This window comes from Macrobrachium rosenbergii, chromosome 57 (genome assembly GCF_040412425.1).
Source record: "Macrobrachium rosenbergii isolate ZJJX-2024 chromosome 57, ASM4041242v1, whole genome shotgun sequence".
Lineage (NCBI taxonomy): Eukaryota > Metazoa > Arthropoda > Malacostraca > Decapoda > Palaemonidae > Macrobrachium > Macrobrachium rosenbergii.
Genome location: NC_089797.1, coordinates 14428911 through 14447990, shown reverse-complemented (window position 1 = coordinate 14447990; position 19080 = coordinate 14428911). Strand labels below are relative to the sequence as shown.

Sequence of the window (19080 nt, the reverse complement as noted above, 5' to 3'; positions counted from 1 at the left end):
TAATGAACTTTGGCTTCAACGCCTACTTATTAGTTACAAGCTAACTACGATGTAATATGCATTATCAATAGTATCTACTGAAACCAAGACAGGCATAGAAAGCCTACCAGTGTAATCTACTGAAAATACATCTCGCACTATACAAGATGTATATGATGAAATCGTTTTTGGATGAAATTATAATGACCGCATGATACATGAGATCGGAAGATACATATTTATGAGTTTCACAGAATGTTTTTGTTAGAAATAAACTGTGCTTGTATATTTACGGAGCATGGAATGCCAGATTTTTGAGGTCGGACTATACTAATTCTTTTCTTTCACATTTTTTTGTTTCCTGAAATTTCCTTCTCCTAATGCTTTTCAAACGTATCAAAGCGTTACAAGAGTCGCTTGAAAATGTTAGAAGCCTTTGTAATTACAGTAATTTTAATTAATTTCAAATAAACTGACAACTCAATAACATTATTAACACCAACAATAATAATATGATTAATATTGCTGATTATTGCTGATGTGGCAGTCATAATGCAACAATTTATGAGTACAGTATTATTCTATGCTCCTCTAGAATATACTGTACTCAGGTTTGAAATAAATTTAGTTAATTTTTACTGTTCAGATGGAAATCTCACCTTAGTGCAATTACAAATTTTGAGGTGCAATTGACATGTAAAATTGTACACACTTTGCAGGAGCACTGTGTATTTCTTTCATTTCCTCACCATAGTCCTATTGTATTTCAAATTTTGAAGCACTTTACAGTACTCAAAGCTGTCAAATTTATTTAAGGTCAAAGTTCAAAGAATAACAATATGAGTGATAATTCCACTGGATGGTGTTAACTATTAAACAATCAAACAAACCATATTCTACTTTGCTAAAAATTAGATTCACACTAAGCTCACTACTTAGAATTTTGCTTATTTCATGGTTGACAGAATGCCCCCAAAAACCCTTCCATATATACTCATGTAATGTTCATCCCCCTTTTTTTGCCCCAAAAATCATGATTTTAGCCTATGCCCCATGTACTGTTCGAGTCAAGACTTTGGCAAATATTGTCCAAGCTAGGCTAAGTTTATGTAAGCCTAGGGTATTTTTGGAATCAAAACACTATGATAGGTTATGCTAGCCTTAGCCTGATTAGCCTAAAATTCTCTCATTTCAAGGTTAAATTAGCATAGGATTATAAAATTATAAGTCTATAAAACAGGTTTTGACATAAGAAAACCCATTTTTGGCAGCCGCTGTTTGTCCTCAAACGATTTACTCTCATGGGTGCCCCGGGATTCCATAAGACAGAACAACCCATTTCAAAGAATTCTACTTGGTCTTGGCCAGAATAGTGCATGTTAGTACAATGAAAGAATATAAGGGCTCAAGAAAAGAGGGCTCTATCTCTGTCTACACCAACTACCTATGTTCATTTCTTATCCTTTACACACTGATGTGGCAACAGCGCATTAGGTATACGTCAACCATTTTCCCCATTACTTTTTCAGGTCTGTGCAGGATAATTGTTCACCCCAGTCCCATGCTTTTTTGTCATGGAAAGTGGATGGGTTTCAGGACTCATGGCAGCTACCAAAAATAGATTTTTCCAACATCAAAACTTATTTTTTGATAGCGTATCCGCTGTTCGTCCTCAAGGGAGCTTACAAAAGAAACTGACAAGTGACGAAATGGCTTAGCTCCTAAAAATCAATCCCAATAACCCAGATAAAATTTTGGTCCAAGGTTAAGTCACAAGTTATAAACCACATTCTTTATTCCACATACCCACAGGGTTTGGCAACAAAGGAAATGAATTGAAACATGAACTTATATATATATATCAAGACATAGTTCTAAGGTGACTTACCTAAATACACTGGATTTGGTCGTGGGATTGTTGCACATTTCCCAGCAATACCGTAGCATAACCACCACATCAAGTAGATCCATGGTTTTCTGACAAAGTGCCTATGGGGTCAGGACTTAACATACCACCTACTGATACACAGTGTAGTCGAATTTGTTCAAGCTCATGGCAATAATGTTTTAGGTAAACTGCCTCTGATGACCACCCTGCACACTCGGAGACTTCTTTGAAAGAAACATTTCCGAAGAAAGCCAACAATGTACTTACCTTCCAGATGTCATGTGACTTAGGAAAGGAGTGAGGGTCTGCCAAGGGACACTAAAATAATTCTCAACCCATGCAGAGAGAGTGGTTTGTTTGTGCTAGGGTGTAGGGAAATCAGACCATCTGGGATATTTACTGTGACCTCTAGGTAAACCTTGAATGCTTGAACTGGGCATGATGTTTTATCCGAAAAACTAAGTTCCCTTATCAGAACAGATTTTCTCTTTAAAGGGTTTTCGTTCTTGGCCAGGAATTTTAGGTCAGGAGACAATAATAAATGATGGCTAGCTGTATGAGTGATGTAGCATTGTCCCAGTTCACTAACCCGAGCTCCTGATGCCAAAGCAGTCAAGATCACCTTTTGCAGCATGTGAGTTGTAGCTGTATTGAGCCCACTGAATTGAGGCATTGAGGAGTCTAAGCACCTTATTCAGGGGCAAGGTAATGGGAAGCCTTGTGGGAGCAGGTCTTTGCAATGCAAAAGACTGGAGAAGGGAAGTAACAATTTCTATGTGTTAGAATAAATTTCAAGACCATAAAGCAAGGGTGCCAACAATGTTACCTTGTATGCCATGACTGATGTAACAGCAAGGCACTTGTCTTCAAAAAGATATATAGTCTTTGAAAAGATATATAAGAAAATGTAGAAGTGTTTCAACAGAGATCTCAACTGAGCTCTCTGCAGAGATGTAATCTAACTACACTTTCTATAAGGACTGGTACTGTCAAAGAGATGTCTTCAAGGCAGACAAGATTTAAAACATCCACATGTGAAGGTCTCAGCTCATAAAGGAGGATGCATAGATGGCTTTCCCTCCTACTGCCTGGGATAGAAGAGCAAGTGATAGTGGAATTGAATTCTTAGCCCATTGTTGAAGCAACAGGAACCTATGACTGTTAGGGCAATTTGGGGCTACTAAGTATTGTAAGCAGTTCAGTTGGTAGTTTGTTCAAAATCTTCGTAATCTTGGACAATAGAGGAAAAAGGTATACTGTAGTGGTGTCCTCCATTTGTTCTAATCTTGTAGGAATGCATCTCTTGCTATTGCCTGACTGTCCAAGTTCAGAGACGTATACACTGGAAGTTTAAGTTGATGGTTCTTGCATGTGGCAAACAGGTCCACTTCCAGATGTGGAAGCATGTTGGGAATTAAATGAAAGGAGCAATTGTCTAACATCCATTCTGTCGAGGCTGTTGTAGTATTCCTTGACAGAGAGTCTGCTATTACACCGAGAGACCCTGTGAGATGGATTGTGGACAAGTACCACTTCTTTGCTTGCGCCATCCAAATGATAGCTAGCATTACTGCATTAAGAGGGGCTGAACGTGAGCCAAACCTCTTGATGCAAGACATAGCAGTCATATTGTCTAGGACCAACAAAATGTAGGTCTCTTCGGAGGTTTCAGTTTTCTGAGAGATAGAAAGACAACCATCAACTCCAGACTTCCTCAGAACAGGTGACCATCTTCCTGCTACCCGATGTTCCCCCCCAGTGGCCTTCCCAACCTGTCAAGGAGACATGTGTGTGTATAGACAGAGGAGTCAGGACAACCAGTTTTGCCAGAGAACCTTTCCAGTCCATGGCCTGAGTATCTTCCCAAATCTTTGACTCCTTGGTTGAAGTCGATCGCTAATCATTTTTCTTGCATGCAAGAGCCTGACTTTGTTTACATTTTTTAGATGCAGTCTGAGGATTGGGTCTTCCACAGATGCAAACTGTAACAGGCCCATCATACACTCCAATTGGCATCTGGAAAAATTAGGCTGTGCAAGGAACCTTTTCAGGTCCTTTCTTATCTGATTTGAGGGTTGGTGGGAAGAGACAACTGGCCGTGAAGAGTATCCCAACAAAGTCCCAGCCACAGAAAATGTCTGCTGGGTGTAAGGTGGGATTTGTTCCAGTTTATTATAAAACCCTTTGACTGGAGTCTGTTGACTACCACTCTCAGGTTTCATAAGTGCTCTTCTCTGGTGGATCCCCAGATAAGCCAATCATCTAGTCAGGCTACCAGATGAATTCCTGAATTCCCAGACAACTACTGCTGCTAATTTTATAAAAACTCTTGGGGGCAATGTTTAACCTAAAGGGCATGACTTTTAATCTGTACATTTCCTTCCCTATCTGAAACCCTAGGAAGGGGCAGAAGGTAATGGTGATAGGGACATGCCAGTATGTCTTTCAGATGTATAGAGAGTCCAGATCCCTTGTGGAATGACTGAATGCACTTGGGCAACAGTAGTCATCCAGAATCTGTGGCAAACAGTGTGTTTGTTCAAACTTCACAGGTCGAGGATCACATTCGTTCAGAGGAATCCTTCTTGGGGACGCTGAAGAGACGTGCTTGGTGGCAAATAAACACGTTTCTCTATGGCTCCCTTTAAGAGGGTCTTCTGCACATATTATTCCAAGGAGGGGTCTGGTTTATGGAAAAACCATTTTAAAGGGGTGGGGAGGATTAGACCATTTCTACCCTAGCCCGTTGAAGGTAACATTGGTATACTGCAGTATATACTAACTTCCCTGTAATTACTGCATGCCAACTTTTTCTCTCAAAGGATTTGAATAAAATTTTTCACAAAACCCATCACGATGTCTTCCAACAAGTACATAAAATTTACCGAACAGTTTAAGAATCAAACAGTTGGCATTCCTGAAAATACCAATAACATAAAAAGCTGCTAAAATGTTTGGAGTGGCAGAGAGCAGTGTGCAAGCCTGGAGAAAAAAATTTATAGGCCATAAAGAAAATGCATTTTTTAATTATGCTAATCGCAGGAAAAATTGCAAAGGCCTCTCCATTGTATGCATTGTATAAAGATGATGCAGATGACATGAACAACAGTGAATCTACAGATAAAAGCAATGATTTGACAACCGATGATTCCAACCAACTGTTTGGTAGCTCCGACGGCATCAAGAGCTTTACAGGTTTGAGAAGTGTAACATTTTTTTGGGTGTTCCCTATTTTTCTCTTTTGTTCTAATTACCGTATATTCCTAATATTATAATAAATATTTGTAATAAAATAAGGTTTCATAACTCCTTTTCAAAAACCTTCTTACAATCCTTGCTATTTACAATAACAGGTGCTGATGAAAATAGAGATCGGTAATGCTTATTCGGATGGCAGTTTTCTTCTAGGCAAATTCTATTACTGAGACTTACAGAATTATCAAAACAAAATACTGTACAGTATTAATGAAGAGTTCAATGAAAAGTAAAACTATGACTGTAATAACATTTTCTTTATTTTAAAAGGACGTAGCCAGTCTTTGGTTGATTTCTGCTTGGAGGCAATCATACGCTGTTGAATCTAGGCCTAGGCTAGTCCCAATATGTTATGGTTCCAAATGTATACCTCAGTTCGACCCCTGAATTTTAGGCTTAAAAATAAGTCTCCAAAAACCAAACATTACATGAGCATATCAGTAGCTCCTTTAAAGGAACATTACTTAAAAAGTTACTTAAGGCTGTCAGCAGGTAGTTCAGTAATTTGCCATTCAGTTACTAGGTCTTCTAGTACCAGCTGGCTCACTTTTGTGTTGTCTGCAAACCTGTTCACATCTCATAAGATTTCCATACTTTCTCCTACTTTTTTAAAGACTGGAATGAATTTGCATAATTTTCATCATTCCATCCTTCCTTCAATTAAGGAATTGCAATTCCACAATTATTTTATGATTTTTTGCCCAGTTCTTTCTTCTTAGGACAGTTCTGCCAGTACTAATTACAGTCCTGACAGTTATGAATAAATCTGGACACAAAACATGCAAAGATGGCTATTTTAACTATGTACTACTTTACATAAAAAAACATCAAATCAGTATCTAAAATAAAGGAAATGCATACCTGCGTGGATCTCCACCACACCATGGGGGTAAATGAACATGGTGTACTCTTTCGCCACTTTGTCGAACTCCAAAATTAAATCCTGAAAAATTTGTTTAAATAATGAAACAATTTTTATACTCTTCCCAACAACATACAGCAAATACTTCACTAAAAGAAACTATTTGTGACCAAACTGGAATTAATATTAAACTATCTTAAATAATATTACCCTGTCACTATAAATTACATACAAATGAGAACTGTCACTCAAATATAAAACATAATCACACAAAAGGTAAAATAAAGTTAATGTAGCTACAAAAGGTAGCCTTAAAAATTTGCATCTCATTAACCCTTAGTGGACGGATTGAGCTTCAGTGTGAAGTAAAACAGGTTTGGGGAGGTGGACAGATTAACTCTCAGTGTGAAGTAGAATTACGCACCACTGTTATGGTAATAATGATTCGAAACAAAGGTGCCAATACTTCTATATGCTATAAATTCACTAATAGCAACTTTTATACTGTACAGACGTGAGAGTTCGGCCAGTATCAGTAATGCTTGTGACTTCAAGTGGGAAGGTACTGCATCTCTCTCTCTCTCTCTCTCACAAGTCTTTTTGTAAATTTGCTTGTAAATATACGAAGGGGTTGCTGTTATTTTTTATTTTTGTCTTTTACGATAGTATATTGGTTGTAAATGTAATTTTACAAAGAAAATTGCAAAGAAATATTACAAAAAGCATGTAAAAGTAAAAAATAAGTTACTGAATCTTCCTTCTCGTAAATTTACGTGAATATTTTACAACACATATGCAAAAAATTTGTTACTGCTTTTATTTCTTATCTTTTTTGATATTGTGTGAGCAGTAATAATAATTTTACAAACTCCAAAAAACTTATTAGAAAAAACATATATAAGTTGGTAAAATTTATGATTGTCTTGCAAATGAGGCCCCAGAAGGGGTTGTAAATAGTCATTTTCAACTTCTCGTGGAAGGTAGGGAAAATTTTTTAAAATTTTTTTATTTATACAGTGTGAATGTACGTGTCATTCTCTTTCCATGATGTGATTTTTTTTTTTTTTTTTTTTTTTTTTTTTTTTTTTTTTGCTGACTTCAAAGTTTCCCTGGTCTGGGTGCTGCACATTGATAATTTATGCCGTCCCTTAAGGGTTAATGCGGCAACAAAGGGTGGCATTAAAAATTTGCATCACATCTTTACAACATTACAAATGTCACAGAAATTAGAATTGTCAGCACTGATCCTTTAATGTTGAATGATACCTACTAGTAAATTTTTCATCAGACTTACAATTCTCCATACAATAATGTTTTTCTGTTAAAATTCCTACACTATAAAACACCATGAACAATTTAGGAAGTTTAAAATTGAAATACAGTACAGTATATCTCATTATACAAGTCTATATGTTACATGAAGATTTACTGATTAACATACACTGTTGTTATTATTATTATTATCATAATTATGTTGAAGCAAGCTGAGACAAAAGTGTTCACCTTACAACTTCAACAGCATATCTAACAATTATAACTCTTAATATCATAAATACATTAACTGAAAACTTTAAGATATACGTACTAATTAAATTTCTTGAAGGGGTGCCCAACAATGATTATTTGCTCTGGGCTGTACTGCACAGAGACAAAAACAGCACTCTCTATGCTATGGTATAATATCTGATAAGGTATAACACTATATAATCTTTACTAAAGTACAAAACTCCATGTCGAATTTAAAGAACGTTCATACAAAGTAAGTATAGCTTAGTTTTACTAGACCACTGAGCTGATTAACAGCTCTCCTAGGGCTGGCCCGAAGGATTAGACTTATTTTACGTGGCTAAGAACCAATTGGTTACTTAGTAACGGGACCTACAGCTTATTGTGGAATCCGAACCACATTATAGCGAGAAATGAATTTCTATCACCAGAAATAAATTCCTCTAACTCTTCATCAGCTGGTCGGGGGAATTGAACTCCGGTCCATCGAGTGACAGTCTGAAGCTCAACCGACTCAGCCAACGAAGGGCTTCAAACGTTCATACATCCATACACAAAAGTGAGTATCATCATCAATGATCAAAATCTTTACACTGCCAAAATATTTCTGAAATTTACCTTCAGAATTAAGAAATGTTTCTGGTAGGAAGAAAAATTCTGGAATAAGCTCTTTAAAGTCTGTTGTGGAATCCCTTGAAGCAAGACGCCATGAAGTGTGCATGGAGTGGAAAGTTCGGTCAGGTATGTCAAAGTTTCCATCTGTTAACAAAGTCATATTACAGTATTCTATTAGTAATGAATCAAACCTTCCATTTGTATCAGCAAACTATGACATCATTAAATATACCATTCATTAGAAAAGATATAGAAAAGCACAGCAATGACTTCTAGGAATCATGTGAGGAAATATCTCTAAATTAACTAGCCTAAACTTGCCAGAGGTACTCTTGTTGGCAACAGGAAAACTACATACATTAATTAGCAATAAACTGTTGCTGCTATGAATATGAATTACTACTTTAAACCTTTGAAATTCCAATGATATCAAATATAAATATTTTTCTCCCTTGAAATTTTCACTTCATCAAATAATGTCATCTTTAAAACATAAAAAAACAAATATCTCAATGATGGGCAGCATTATGATATCTGGAAAATGGTCAGGGGATGTTTTAACTATACTTCAAAATGGTCAGGGGATGTTTTAACTATACTTCAAAATGGTCAGGGGATGTTTTAACTATACTTCCCATTAAAGTAGAGGCTATTCAGAGATTCATTATTAAACACCAGTTCAAAATAAAAAACACAATTATGTTTGTCCATTTTCCCTTATACTTTTATTATAAGCAATAAGAGGCATAAATACCAATAATGAATTTTATACTTTTTAAAGGTGTAAAATAATTTATAAATTTCTATTTACAGTTTTTCAACAATAAATAAACCCTAAGAGTGCTTTACCACAGCAAGTTTTGAACTCCCTAAAAAATCTAAATGGTTAAGCCATTAACACTGTTTTGAGATAACAGGAACTAATACTTAAGCTAAAAGAAATGTAAAATGTTTAATGGTTTCATCTTGAGAGGGGTATCTTAACAGTAAAAAAAAAAAACAAATGTAAAAAGATATGTACCATATTTCCCAGCATCAAAGATGCTATGTTTTTCCCTAATACAAATCTCAGAAATTTACCAAATGTTCTCAAGGCTGAAGGCTTATCCTAAACCTGAGGAAGGAAATCTTTACTAGACAGTTATCAGAGTTCCTATATATGACCTCCGAATGAACGTCATTACTTACCCTTAATTAGAATAGTAAAAAAAAAAAGCATCCCAAAAAAATGTATGCATATTTTAATTACAAGGATTCATTCCCATATTGGTAAACCTAATAAAGCAAAGATTATCATAAATATGTTCCTTTGTTACTTTTACAAATGGTAGCAACATGCAAAATACTTTCAGGTTTTGAAGATTCAAATGTTTTTCCTTGATCGTAACATTTGTATTGTGTGGATTTTAATCTTGATCTTTAATGTTATTCTATTTGGGATGTCATGTCCCTGTGGTATTTTGACAAGAGTAACTGTGAAGTACAATGTCATTCTATATTTCTAATGATTCTTATTGTGGTGTTTAGTTTTTCCTTTATCTTGAACTTACTGCATAAGCCTAATCAAATAGTATCAAAATCTTGAAATACTGCGAATCCATTTGCATGCATTGAGACACTCTTGGCCAAGAAAATATTTTATGAAACACAGCTGGGCAGGTTATACTGTATATGTTACATAGTAAGCTGCTCAAGTTTTTCATTCCCTGGTGTGTCAACTTCAGAAAAGTGTAATATATAACTAAAAATTACTGAACATGAACAAACATAAAACAAAGGATTTTAAAATAGATTACAATAATCAACATGCTACAGCAGAAGCCACAGAGCTTAAGGGGAGCGCACGCTTATATAGAAATAATGCTCCGATTTTTATGGAATTTTTATATGTTATACATATATATAAGGTGATGTTCCAGGAAAAATTTGAGAATGATCGGATGATTATTTTGGATTTTATTAAAAAAATAAAAAAATATAAAAATTAAAAATGATTCACCTCCTTCATTTTTAGAGCTATTGCAATGCGGCTTCATACACAGAAAGTATATCACAGTATGAAAAAAATAATGGGAAGAGTTTTTCTACTTTTCCTTTTTTTTTTTTGGATGGGGGCGAGGGGGGGATTTTCCCCCCAAATTTGTATAATTTGATTATCACTGGTTCCTCGTCAACCTAAGAAAAAGTCTAGCCCCAAACAAATATTCGTCTTTCTTTCCTCTTTCCAATGGTATATTTAACTTTAAAACTGGCCTAAAAATAAAAATGTAGTTTGCGTTTGAAGTGCAAAAAAGTGAAAACTGAGAAAAACGACCGTAAAGATCAACAAGTGGTTTTTTTTGGCACTCGTGGAAAAAACTTACCTTAGAGCATTATTTTGGTTGATTTCTGGCTCCAGGTCACCCCTTCCCTCTATAAAAGGGGTATTATTTGCTCGAGGCGGGGTATCATCAAGTACCACCTGACTCATTGTTGCCTTGTTTGAAACTAAGAAACTAGAAGTTTAGTAGCTACCAGGCTGATATTCTCGACTCATTTTCAGTCGTTTTTTTCACTTGTTTGGTCTTTTTGGTCTTTGGAGTTTGATTTTCAAGCCTTTTTGTCTCTCGAATGAAGAACTTCTTCTATACTTTCACTTGTGCCAAACAGATGTGTTAGCAAGTTGAATTTCTCATAGCCAAAGTTGTGTTCAATTTCCTCAACATTTATCTCACTCAATTGATGGTGCTGAGATTTTCCATTGCTAATTCGCTTTGCTAGGGCACTAACTGTAAACCTACACGATTGGCACTTCATTAAAATATCAGTATCCCATCTATTGGCAGAGAATTCGACCTGAACTTTACCCTGCAATTTCCTACCTTGCACCTAATACCCGACACTATTTTATCTAACCGAGATTTGATATAATGAACTTGTCATCATATACTCCCTTTTCATCATCCTTTATTCATTTCATCAACTGTGAGTGTATTTTTGAAGGTAAAAGTATATAGATTGTATTTAGAGTTACTGGATGTAAAAAAAGACAGCAAAAACACCGCAAATAGCGAAAAAATTGCTCAGAGTAAAAAGTGTCCCACCACCCGCTTTCAACGTATGGTGGCAATCCTGTCTCCTACCACGCATTCACCAAGGAACAAGCCATTGTTGTTGCCAGACGCTGCCAGACGTAGGAGATAAGGTGATATAAAAATCAAAATAATGAATAAATTAGGTGAATAAAGGAAAAAATGACAATAGTCATTAGGAGCCAAACGTCAGCCCTACCTCACCGTGGGGGGCAAAGGCCCAAAACCCCATCAATTTTAATATTTCAAAAAAATGCTTTGGTCACGTGATAACGAAGGTGTTGCTCATGTCTTATGGCCATTTAACCATTTTTTTTAAATTTCAAAAATATTCATAAAAAATCTAAGAGTGCGCTCCCCTTAAATACAGTACATCAAAACAGCTGAATGCACACAAAGCCATCTACACAAGGCAGCACAATCTTATTTTTGTTAATTTTGTTTTTCAAAATTTTGCTGATCAAAATTGGAGTATCTCTTTTAGGTTGGAGGGTCTTTGATGCCAGGAAATACAGTAAATGGAGTCCAAGTGTAACACTTTCTTAGATAATTAGATAATTAAATATTCATCCCCACCTTCTATATATGCTTTTGAATTTCAGACTAAAAATGGTTAAGAAAATAATAAAAAAGAATATAATTCAGTCAGAACATGGTGGTAAGCAAATTCATAATCATTGAGAAATAAAATATTTCCTGGGAATACAAATTTTCTGCAAAAATTTATACTATTTTTGACATTAAACTGCTGGTTATATGGCAATTTTAGGCATGAACTTAATACATTACTTCTACATTTTGATATAAACATTACCCAAATCTAAAGCCTAAAAAAACAAAACTAACCTTGGTATCGAAGGAATAACTGTGTGAATGGAGGAAGCCGTACTAAGAAGTGAAGAACAATACCTGAATTACTATAATGAGAACCATAATGATAAGGACCATCCCTTGCATCTTGGGTCATTGTTGTCGTTATCTGTTCAGAGAGGTTAAAGCCAGAATTTACTATTCAGTAATACAAGGTCTATGAGAGAGACAGTAGCAGGTATATCAGAAAAATTTGAAAAGAAAGATGGTATTCATTAATAGTCAGCACAGACTCCTTTGGCACTAGGTAATAGAGGATGCAACCAAGTTTTAGAAAAGGAGGCACCTTAGAGCTGCTCTGTGCAGAAAGAGAGGCCTCTTAGAGCTGCTCTTTGTATATGACAAAGTTAAAACAGAAATAGCTGAAGAGGTTGCAAAAATATTTAAAAGATGGAAATCTGGAATAAAGATGAGACTGAAAAGCACTGTGAGCAAAACCAAGGTTATGAAGAGCAAATATGAATGACATAAAAGAGTATAGTTGGGAGTGGGTCAATATGGATGTAATGGAAGATATGTGAGTAGAATTCAGTTCTATGCATTTGTATTCAATATAAGAGATAGTGTTAAAAGAGATACCTTCGACTGCAAAATTTGAATGAAGTAAAATAAATGTATAAGAAGAATTGAAGAATAAGAAAAAGAAAAAGAAACTGAGTGAGAAGAGGAGGTTGTAGCACAGGACAGGGTTTAAAATGAGTAGAAATTTCAGTTACCTTGGGTGAAGTGAAGATTAAATGAGTATTGGAAAATAAAAGCAGCCTATTGGTAAACCGAGTACAAGCTTGCGTGTAAAGCTTCTACTAATCAGAGTACACACACGACACTTAAGAAGAACAAGAAGGGACCTAAGATGATGACAAAATGTTAGGATTAAAGGTTGGGGGTACTCCAGGAATATATCACAAATGAAGTAGTTGCTGAAAGATGTAATGCTCAAAAATAGATTCCAATTTTAAATACAGATGTTTTGGGTATGTCCTGAGAAAAGTAGAGGCCTGTTAGTTAAATTAGTAGGTATGGAAGTAACAAGACAGAAGGAATGCCCAGATAATCATAAATCCATGTCAAAGGGGAAGGGCGGAACAAGATGGGAATTCAGGCACAAATTGTACATGACAAAAGAGTGAAAGAACTATTGTCATGCCTAACTCCTTAATGGGAAAATGTCAGAAAAAATGTTACCAATGATAATGATGACTATACTGTAACTTCAGTCTAGTGTTTCATCAAATTAACAAACAAATTAAAAAAAATGTTCAAATCTATACAAACTGAGATTTCACCTTAGAAACAGAAAACAATATGTCTCATCAGCATTCTTTATATTTTATCAAAAATGCATAAAACATTATCAAACAAAAAGTTTTCATGAAATATTCCTTTTATGAAGTTCATTTATTGTTAACCTAAATTTACTGTTAATGACTACTATGTACTGAGAATTACACAATTGCTTACCTCATAATTACTTATGTAGTGATCCTCTTTGGCACTATCTTGAACGGCAATTGGTTTCTTCAAATTCCTATAACAACATTAAAACAGTTTGAAAGTTCAACTTTCACAAGATTTTCAGAACGTGGACCATTGCCATCAGTAAATTTTTAAACATTTGCTACAATGTGAAAGTAATGAATAATTATACATCAGATCAATGAATACATAGTGACATTATGGAAATAAAATTAAAACCAAGATAAAGTTCTTACCGATACACTGATGGGTCATTCAGGTACAACGTGTCAGATGTATAATTGGAGAGAATAAAAGGGAAAACTGGATATTGCATCAGATCGTTAAATGAGCGACCAGCAAGTTTGTTGAGTTGTGTCAAATATTCAAAGTTTGTGATGTGACCTGTTAAAAAACACGAATTTACTTTAATAATAACTATATACAAATCTTACTTATATATACCTATTGGTTCAGCATGTGACATATGACATATTTGAAAATATAGAGTAAAATATTAGTTAAAGAAATATCCAATCCCTATTTACTTTTGATAGATAAATGTCAGCCTGTAAAGTTATGAACTTTAAAGTCTGTGGTCTGGTTATATGACCTAATTCAGCACTGCCGTAAATCAGGTTAACAACACCCAGTGAGTAGGTGTCAACTGTTTTATATATATAAGTAATCTATTAGAATCCATACAAACAAAAAAAACTTTCTCCTTTTTTTTCAGAGTTAAACATTTATTTTTTTACACTGCATATAGTTTGGTTGTGGATACTGAACAGTAATTAGGTAACTTCATTATTATGAATTTTTCTGTTATTGCAGACTGTCTAGCACAATTACCAGATTTTGATCCACCTGAATATATTGATTCTTATTTTTCGTGTCATTTGCTTGGTTCTGTGATGTTACATTTCATTTCATTTTCTATTGTATTTTTCTTTCTCACTTTTGTTTTACATACATATTCCTGTTGGTCAGCAGCACCAAGGCAGTGTCTTCACTGGGCCTAGGGGTCAGTTGCTGTTGTCAAGATCCATTCTGCCCTTGATTTAATTTTGAAGGCCAACTTCCAAGGATCATGAAATGAGGCTTTCTGACAAGTTGTTTGGTTGGTCACATCCTTGTGGTTAGGATTTTCCTTTATTATTTCAGTAATTAATTTTTAAAACAAACACAGGTCTTTACTCCAGGTGGCATGGGGTGATGTACCAGTACTTGGTACTGATGTTGTTCTCACGGCCCCTATGCAAATACAGTATGTATACTGTACTGAAGTTGTGCACAACATCTAATTCCTCTAAGCAGGAAATTCCTCTAAGCAGGAATGTATTTGATATACATAGTCTCTTTTACTCAAGCATAAAGCTGTACAGAGCCTGAATAGGGTTGTCCAATCTGCTCTCCATTCATAATATGGTACCTCTTTAATATATCCCTGGACTTTATAACCCTACCATAAGAGAAAGATCACTAATGTGAGACCTGAACAAGTCTTTGTCAAAAATGACACCTACAAAACAATTCCCATCCTCTTCATATGGAAGAGTGTCATCTTTCAGAAAACAAGATTTGGTGTTTCTTCTTGCTTCTAGTTTGGGTGCATCTAATAACTTTAGTTTTGTGATGAAAAATTTAAACCCTCTGCTGTCTGCCCATTTATTGTTGTTTGAATTTCTTGTGCATAATACAAGAAACTCAAACAACAATAAATGGGCAGACAGCAGAGGGTTTAAATTTTTCATCACAAAACTAAAGTTATTAGATGCACCCAAACTAGAAGCAAGAAGAAACGCCAAATCTTGTTTTCTGAAAGATGACACTCTTCCATACGAAGAGGATGGGAATTGTTTTGTAGGTGTCATTTTTGACAGACTTGTTCAGGTCTCACATTAGTGATCACATTAGTAGTGCAGAAGATTCATTACAATAATTAGCAAAATCATCCACATAAAATTTAACTGTGCTCAGGTTGGATAAAATTTATCAAGCTGTTTATTGCTACTGCAAATAAAGAAATACTAAACACACCATTCTGTGAAACTCATTTCCAGTATAGAAATCTGTGAAGGAATTCATATTTCCTCCTATTCCCCAGAAAGCTAGACCCTTTAGTATACCTTTAGTTGTACACCTTTTCCAAAGACCTACCAGTTATCTGTTTTTCCTAAATCCAAAATGCTGGTTAAATAGCAACTATTTATTTTCTGTTAGCCACATCAATCTACTGGTTATCATTAGCTCAAATATCTTACAAATACAGCTTGTGAGAGCTATTGGTCTATAGTTTTAAGTTAGATCAAGATTTTTCCCAAGGTCTAAGTCTTGGAATTATTATACAGACTTTCCAGGAAGATGTATGAGTATGAAATATCCAGAAACCATTCGGTATGCCCAATAGACATCTTATACTATATTCAGGAAGGTGTCATAATTTCTTGAAGATCTGAATTTGAGAATGGATGGTTATACTGTATGCCTCTTTGTTGGCTGAGTGTGGCAGAAGACCAACTGTACTGGTTGAAATTTGTTGAAATTCAGAGGTGTACTGTAATGATGCACTTGATATACATGCAATGTTTTAGCATAATGCAAGCTTCAATTAATTTTAGACACCTTAGTAGAGGACAACTATATTTTGCTGCATCTCAATTTACTCAACTTTCAACTAGTACAGTTATTTTCCTTGTAGTACATGGGATATACTAACATATACAGTTATTTTCCTTGTAGTACATGGGATATACTAACATATGTTGCAAAATTTCCATAATGACAGCATTTAGATTAAGCTTTTTTTAAAGTAACTTAAAGCACCAAAAAGCTTTAAGTGCATGAAAAATTCATAAAATACAAGTTCAATAACAGCAGTTACCTTCTCTCCACTGGGTGGTGACCTCAGGCAAAGTGGTCTTGCTCGAAAGATTTGGAAGATCTGAGGAGGTCAAGACACCCATGACCTGTTGAAAAAATTGTCTAATTTTGAGAAATTCCAAAGCTTTACCCATCATTCAATTCCCACTGCCAAACACCCCCTACCAAACAGAAATCCAGTCAAAAATGTCCCATCAAAATATCCATGAGACCTTCAGTCAGAGAACAAAGTAAACATAGGGAAGAAGTTAGTTCACAAAATTGTCTGTCACTTAGGTAGATTTTTTTAGCTACTATACTCAGGGAATTACTTATAGTTACATTAAATTGTGCAATCCTGTTAAACTGTTAAACAATATATTTTTTAGACCTAAGACGACATACCTAACCCGCAATTTGGAGTTGCAATGTACATTGGTTGCTAACATTTATGCAGCCATTATTTGAGCTACTTTGGATAACTAAAGCACACATTAAAGTGAAAGATTAAGAATGCTAATATTCACATGCAAACACAATTATTATTACTAGACTACTGAACACGCACCCTTAATCCTTAAGTCGCAAAGACAGTGCTGAACGTCATAGGAAAGTTGATTACTGTACTCATAAAAACTCTGTTTTCATGATGTTGTGATCACTTTATTCCTTCTTATGTCTGTTAGTTACTTTGTGGTGTATATTATAATTTCTTAAAAAACATAGTACTCTTCTGGTTCCTTTTCTTATTTTCCTCAATAACACATAGGTTTCCATTAGTTTGCAAGTAGCTTTTTCATTTGATGTGCCAAACACACTAATTATATTGTTTTAAAAACATCCTCTATTCTTCTACTTTCTTAGAGTACCTAAATAAAACAGGCTTAAAAAACATCCATCCAGAACGAGTATAAACTATCACTAGGCTAAAGTGTATGGCCAAACTTAAGTTAGGCTAGTGTAGACCAACCAGTTTGTTAAAACTACAAATAATGTCTGGGATTTTTTACTCCCAGTAATGGATAGTATGTTTTGCTTTGCAACACTTGGTATGATTATAAATTAACTTAGCCTAGGCTAGACTGACTTAGTGTTGACAAATTGACAAATCTTGACAATCAGCTAACACTTGGAGAGGGTTTTCCCATTTAATCTAGATTAGCATGTTTATAATGTAATGAGCCAACTTAGATTTTCAACTTGACTTGCTAAATTATGACCAATAAAATTATTTTCGTTTGGCAGTGGTTTGTACTGTACTTTGTATAAAACATACAGTACACTATTTCAAGTATGCAAATACACCATACGTCAGGTCACAAATATTCATGGTAATGTTTATAAAATGAATCCCACAACATCAAACAAGTATGCTTATACAGGCAGTCCCCGCTTGCCAGCAGCAATTGGTGTTATGGCGCTCTGCTAGCAGTCATTAACCAGATTTTCGGCACCGGTAAGCAATTTTCTGTGCCAGTAAGCGGTTTATCGGCGTCATTAAGCAGTTTACCAACGCCGATAAACAGCAATAACCGGTTAACGGCACTGTTAAGCAGTTTATTGGCACTATTACTGACGATTTTCGGTTAGCAGCGCTTGGCCGGTAATGGAACCCCTGCCGTTAACCGGGGACTGCCTGTAGTATCAAGAGCACTAAAAACTTGAAATTTTGTACTGGAGACTCTAACCTGATTACGATGATGGGAGTCTGAAAATGCCATTAACACAGAGTGTCCAGTTGTCAGGAAAAGCTCCAAAGCACAGTCCTGAAGCTGAAATCTTCTGATGTGGATCTCCCGAATATTGTCTAGAGGCCATGTAACAGATACCAATTCGCTGCTGCCACCACACTACAGATATGAAAGACATTCATTCATTTTGGTAATTTGTCCATGATAATTTATTAATAAAAGAATGTAACAGGAATTTAATATAACCACTGAATCACTTACTCTACAGTCTTGTGAAAAATACTGCTAAAACTATTATAATATTAGCAATAAACAATTAACAAAAGTAACACCAAATATTACAGTATTACCATAACAAACACTAACTAGCAGTACATTATCATCATGACAAAAATTCTCCATAAATTTACAATTTTGAATTTGCATTGATTAAAAACATTACACAAAATGCAAAATATAAGATACCTGATTCATATCTACAGTAACTTGCTCCCCTATAAAGTACATTGCAGTTCGACTTATTAGAATTTCCCCACGTTGCTCCATTCCTGGTGATATGACAGTAGCACTGCTCATGTGAACAATGCGTTCACTCAAATTTAGTCGCTCAATCAACACTGCCATGGCAGATTCTGTTTCTGAACCTCTTAGCACTGCTTCTAAAGGTGTGGGCTGACTCTCCTTTTCTACAGACAGAAAAATACACTATACTAAGAATAAAAAATATACTGCAAACCTCAATTAGAACATTTCCAGTCATAAATTTTCAGAGATATTAATAAAAGAATTCATTTCACTATAGTATTTCCACAATTAAAGAATCATACACAAGTGTCAAGCTATAGTAATAGTTTTTTTTTTAGTAAATTTAACCTTCAATACTAAAAATGATAAGAGGACACTTAGGTGTCACTTCAACAACTTCAATAATACAGTACTACAATATTCTTGTGATATGACATTCTCTAATAATGTAGCAGCATATCACACCATGACAACATGGAATAAAGCACCCAGTGTTGTCTG

General features: G+C 35.0%; 1 protein-coding gene across 10 annotated transcripts in view; it reads right to left on the bottom strand.

Annotated features, from left to right (window-relative positions):
- Positions 1-19080, bottom strand: part of mv (lysosomal-trafficking regulator mauve) — a 284471-nt gene that overhangs the window by 40474 nt on the left and 224917 nt on the right. For all 10 annotated transcript variants that reach the window (XM_067101421.1, XM_067101424.1, XM_067101413.1 and 7 more), the window contains 8 exons: positions 18520-18740; positions 18052-18213; positions 16386-16470; positions 13759-13906; positions 13508-13574; positions 12023-12155; positions 8109-8249; positions 5984-6065 (listed from right to left, as the gene is read on the bottom strand). In XM_067101421.1, coding sequence (XP_066957522.1) covers positions 5984-6065; positions 8109-8249; positions 12023-12155; positions 13508-13574; positions 13759-13906; positions 16386-16470; positions 18052-18213; positions 18520-18740 — 1039 coding nt within the window. The remainder of the gene's footprint in view (positions 1-5983; positions 6066-8108; positions 8250-12022; positions 12156-13507; positions 13575-13758; positions 13907-16385; positions 16471-18051; positions 18214-18519; positions 18741-19080) is intronic.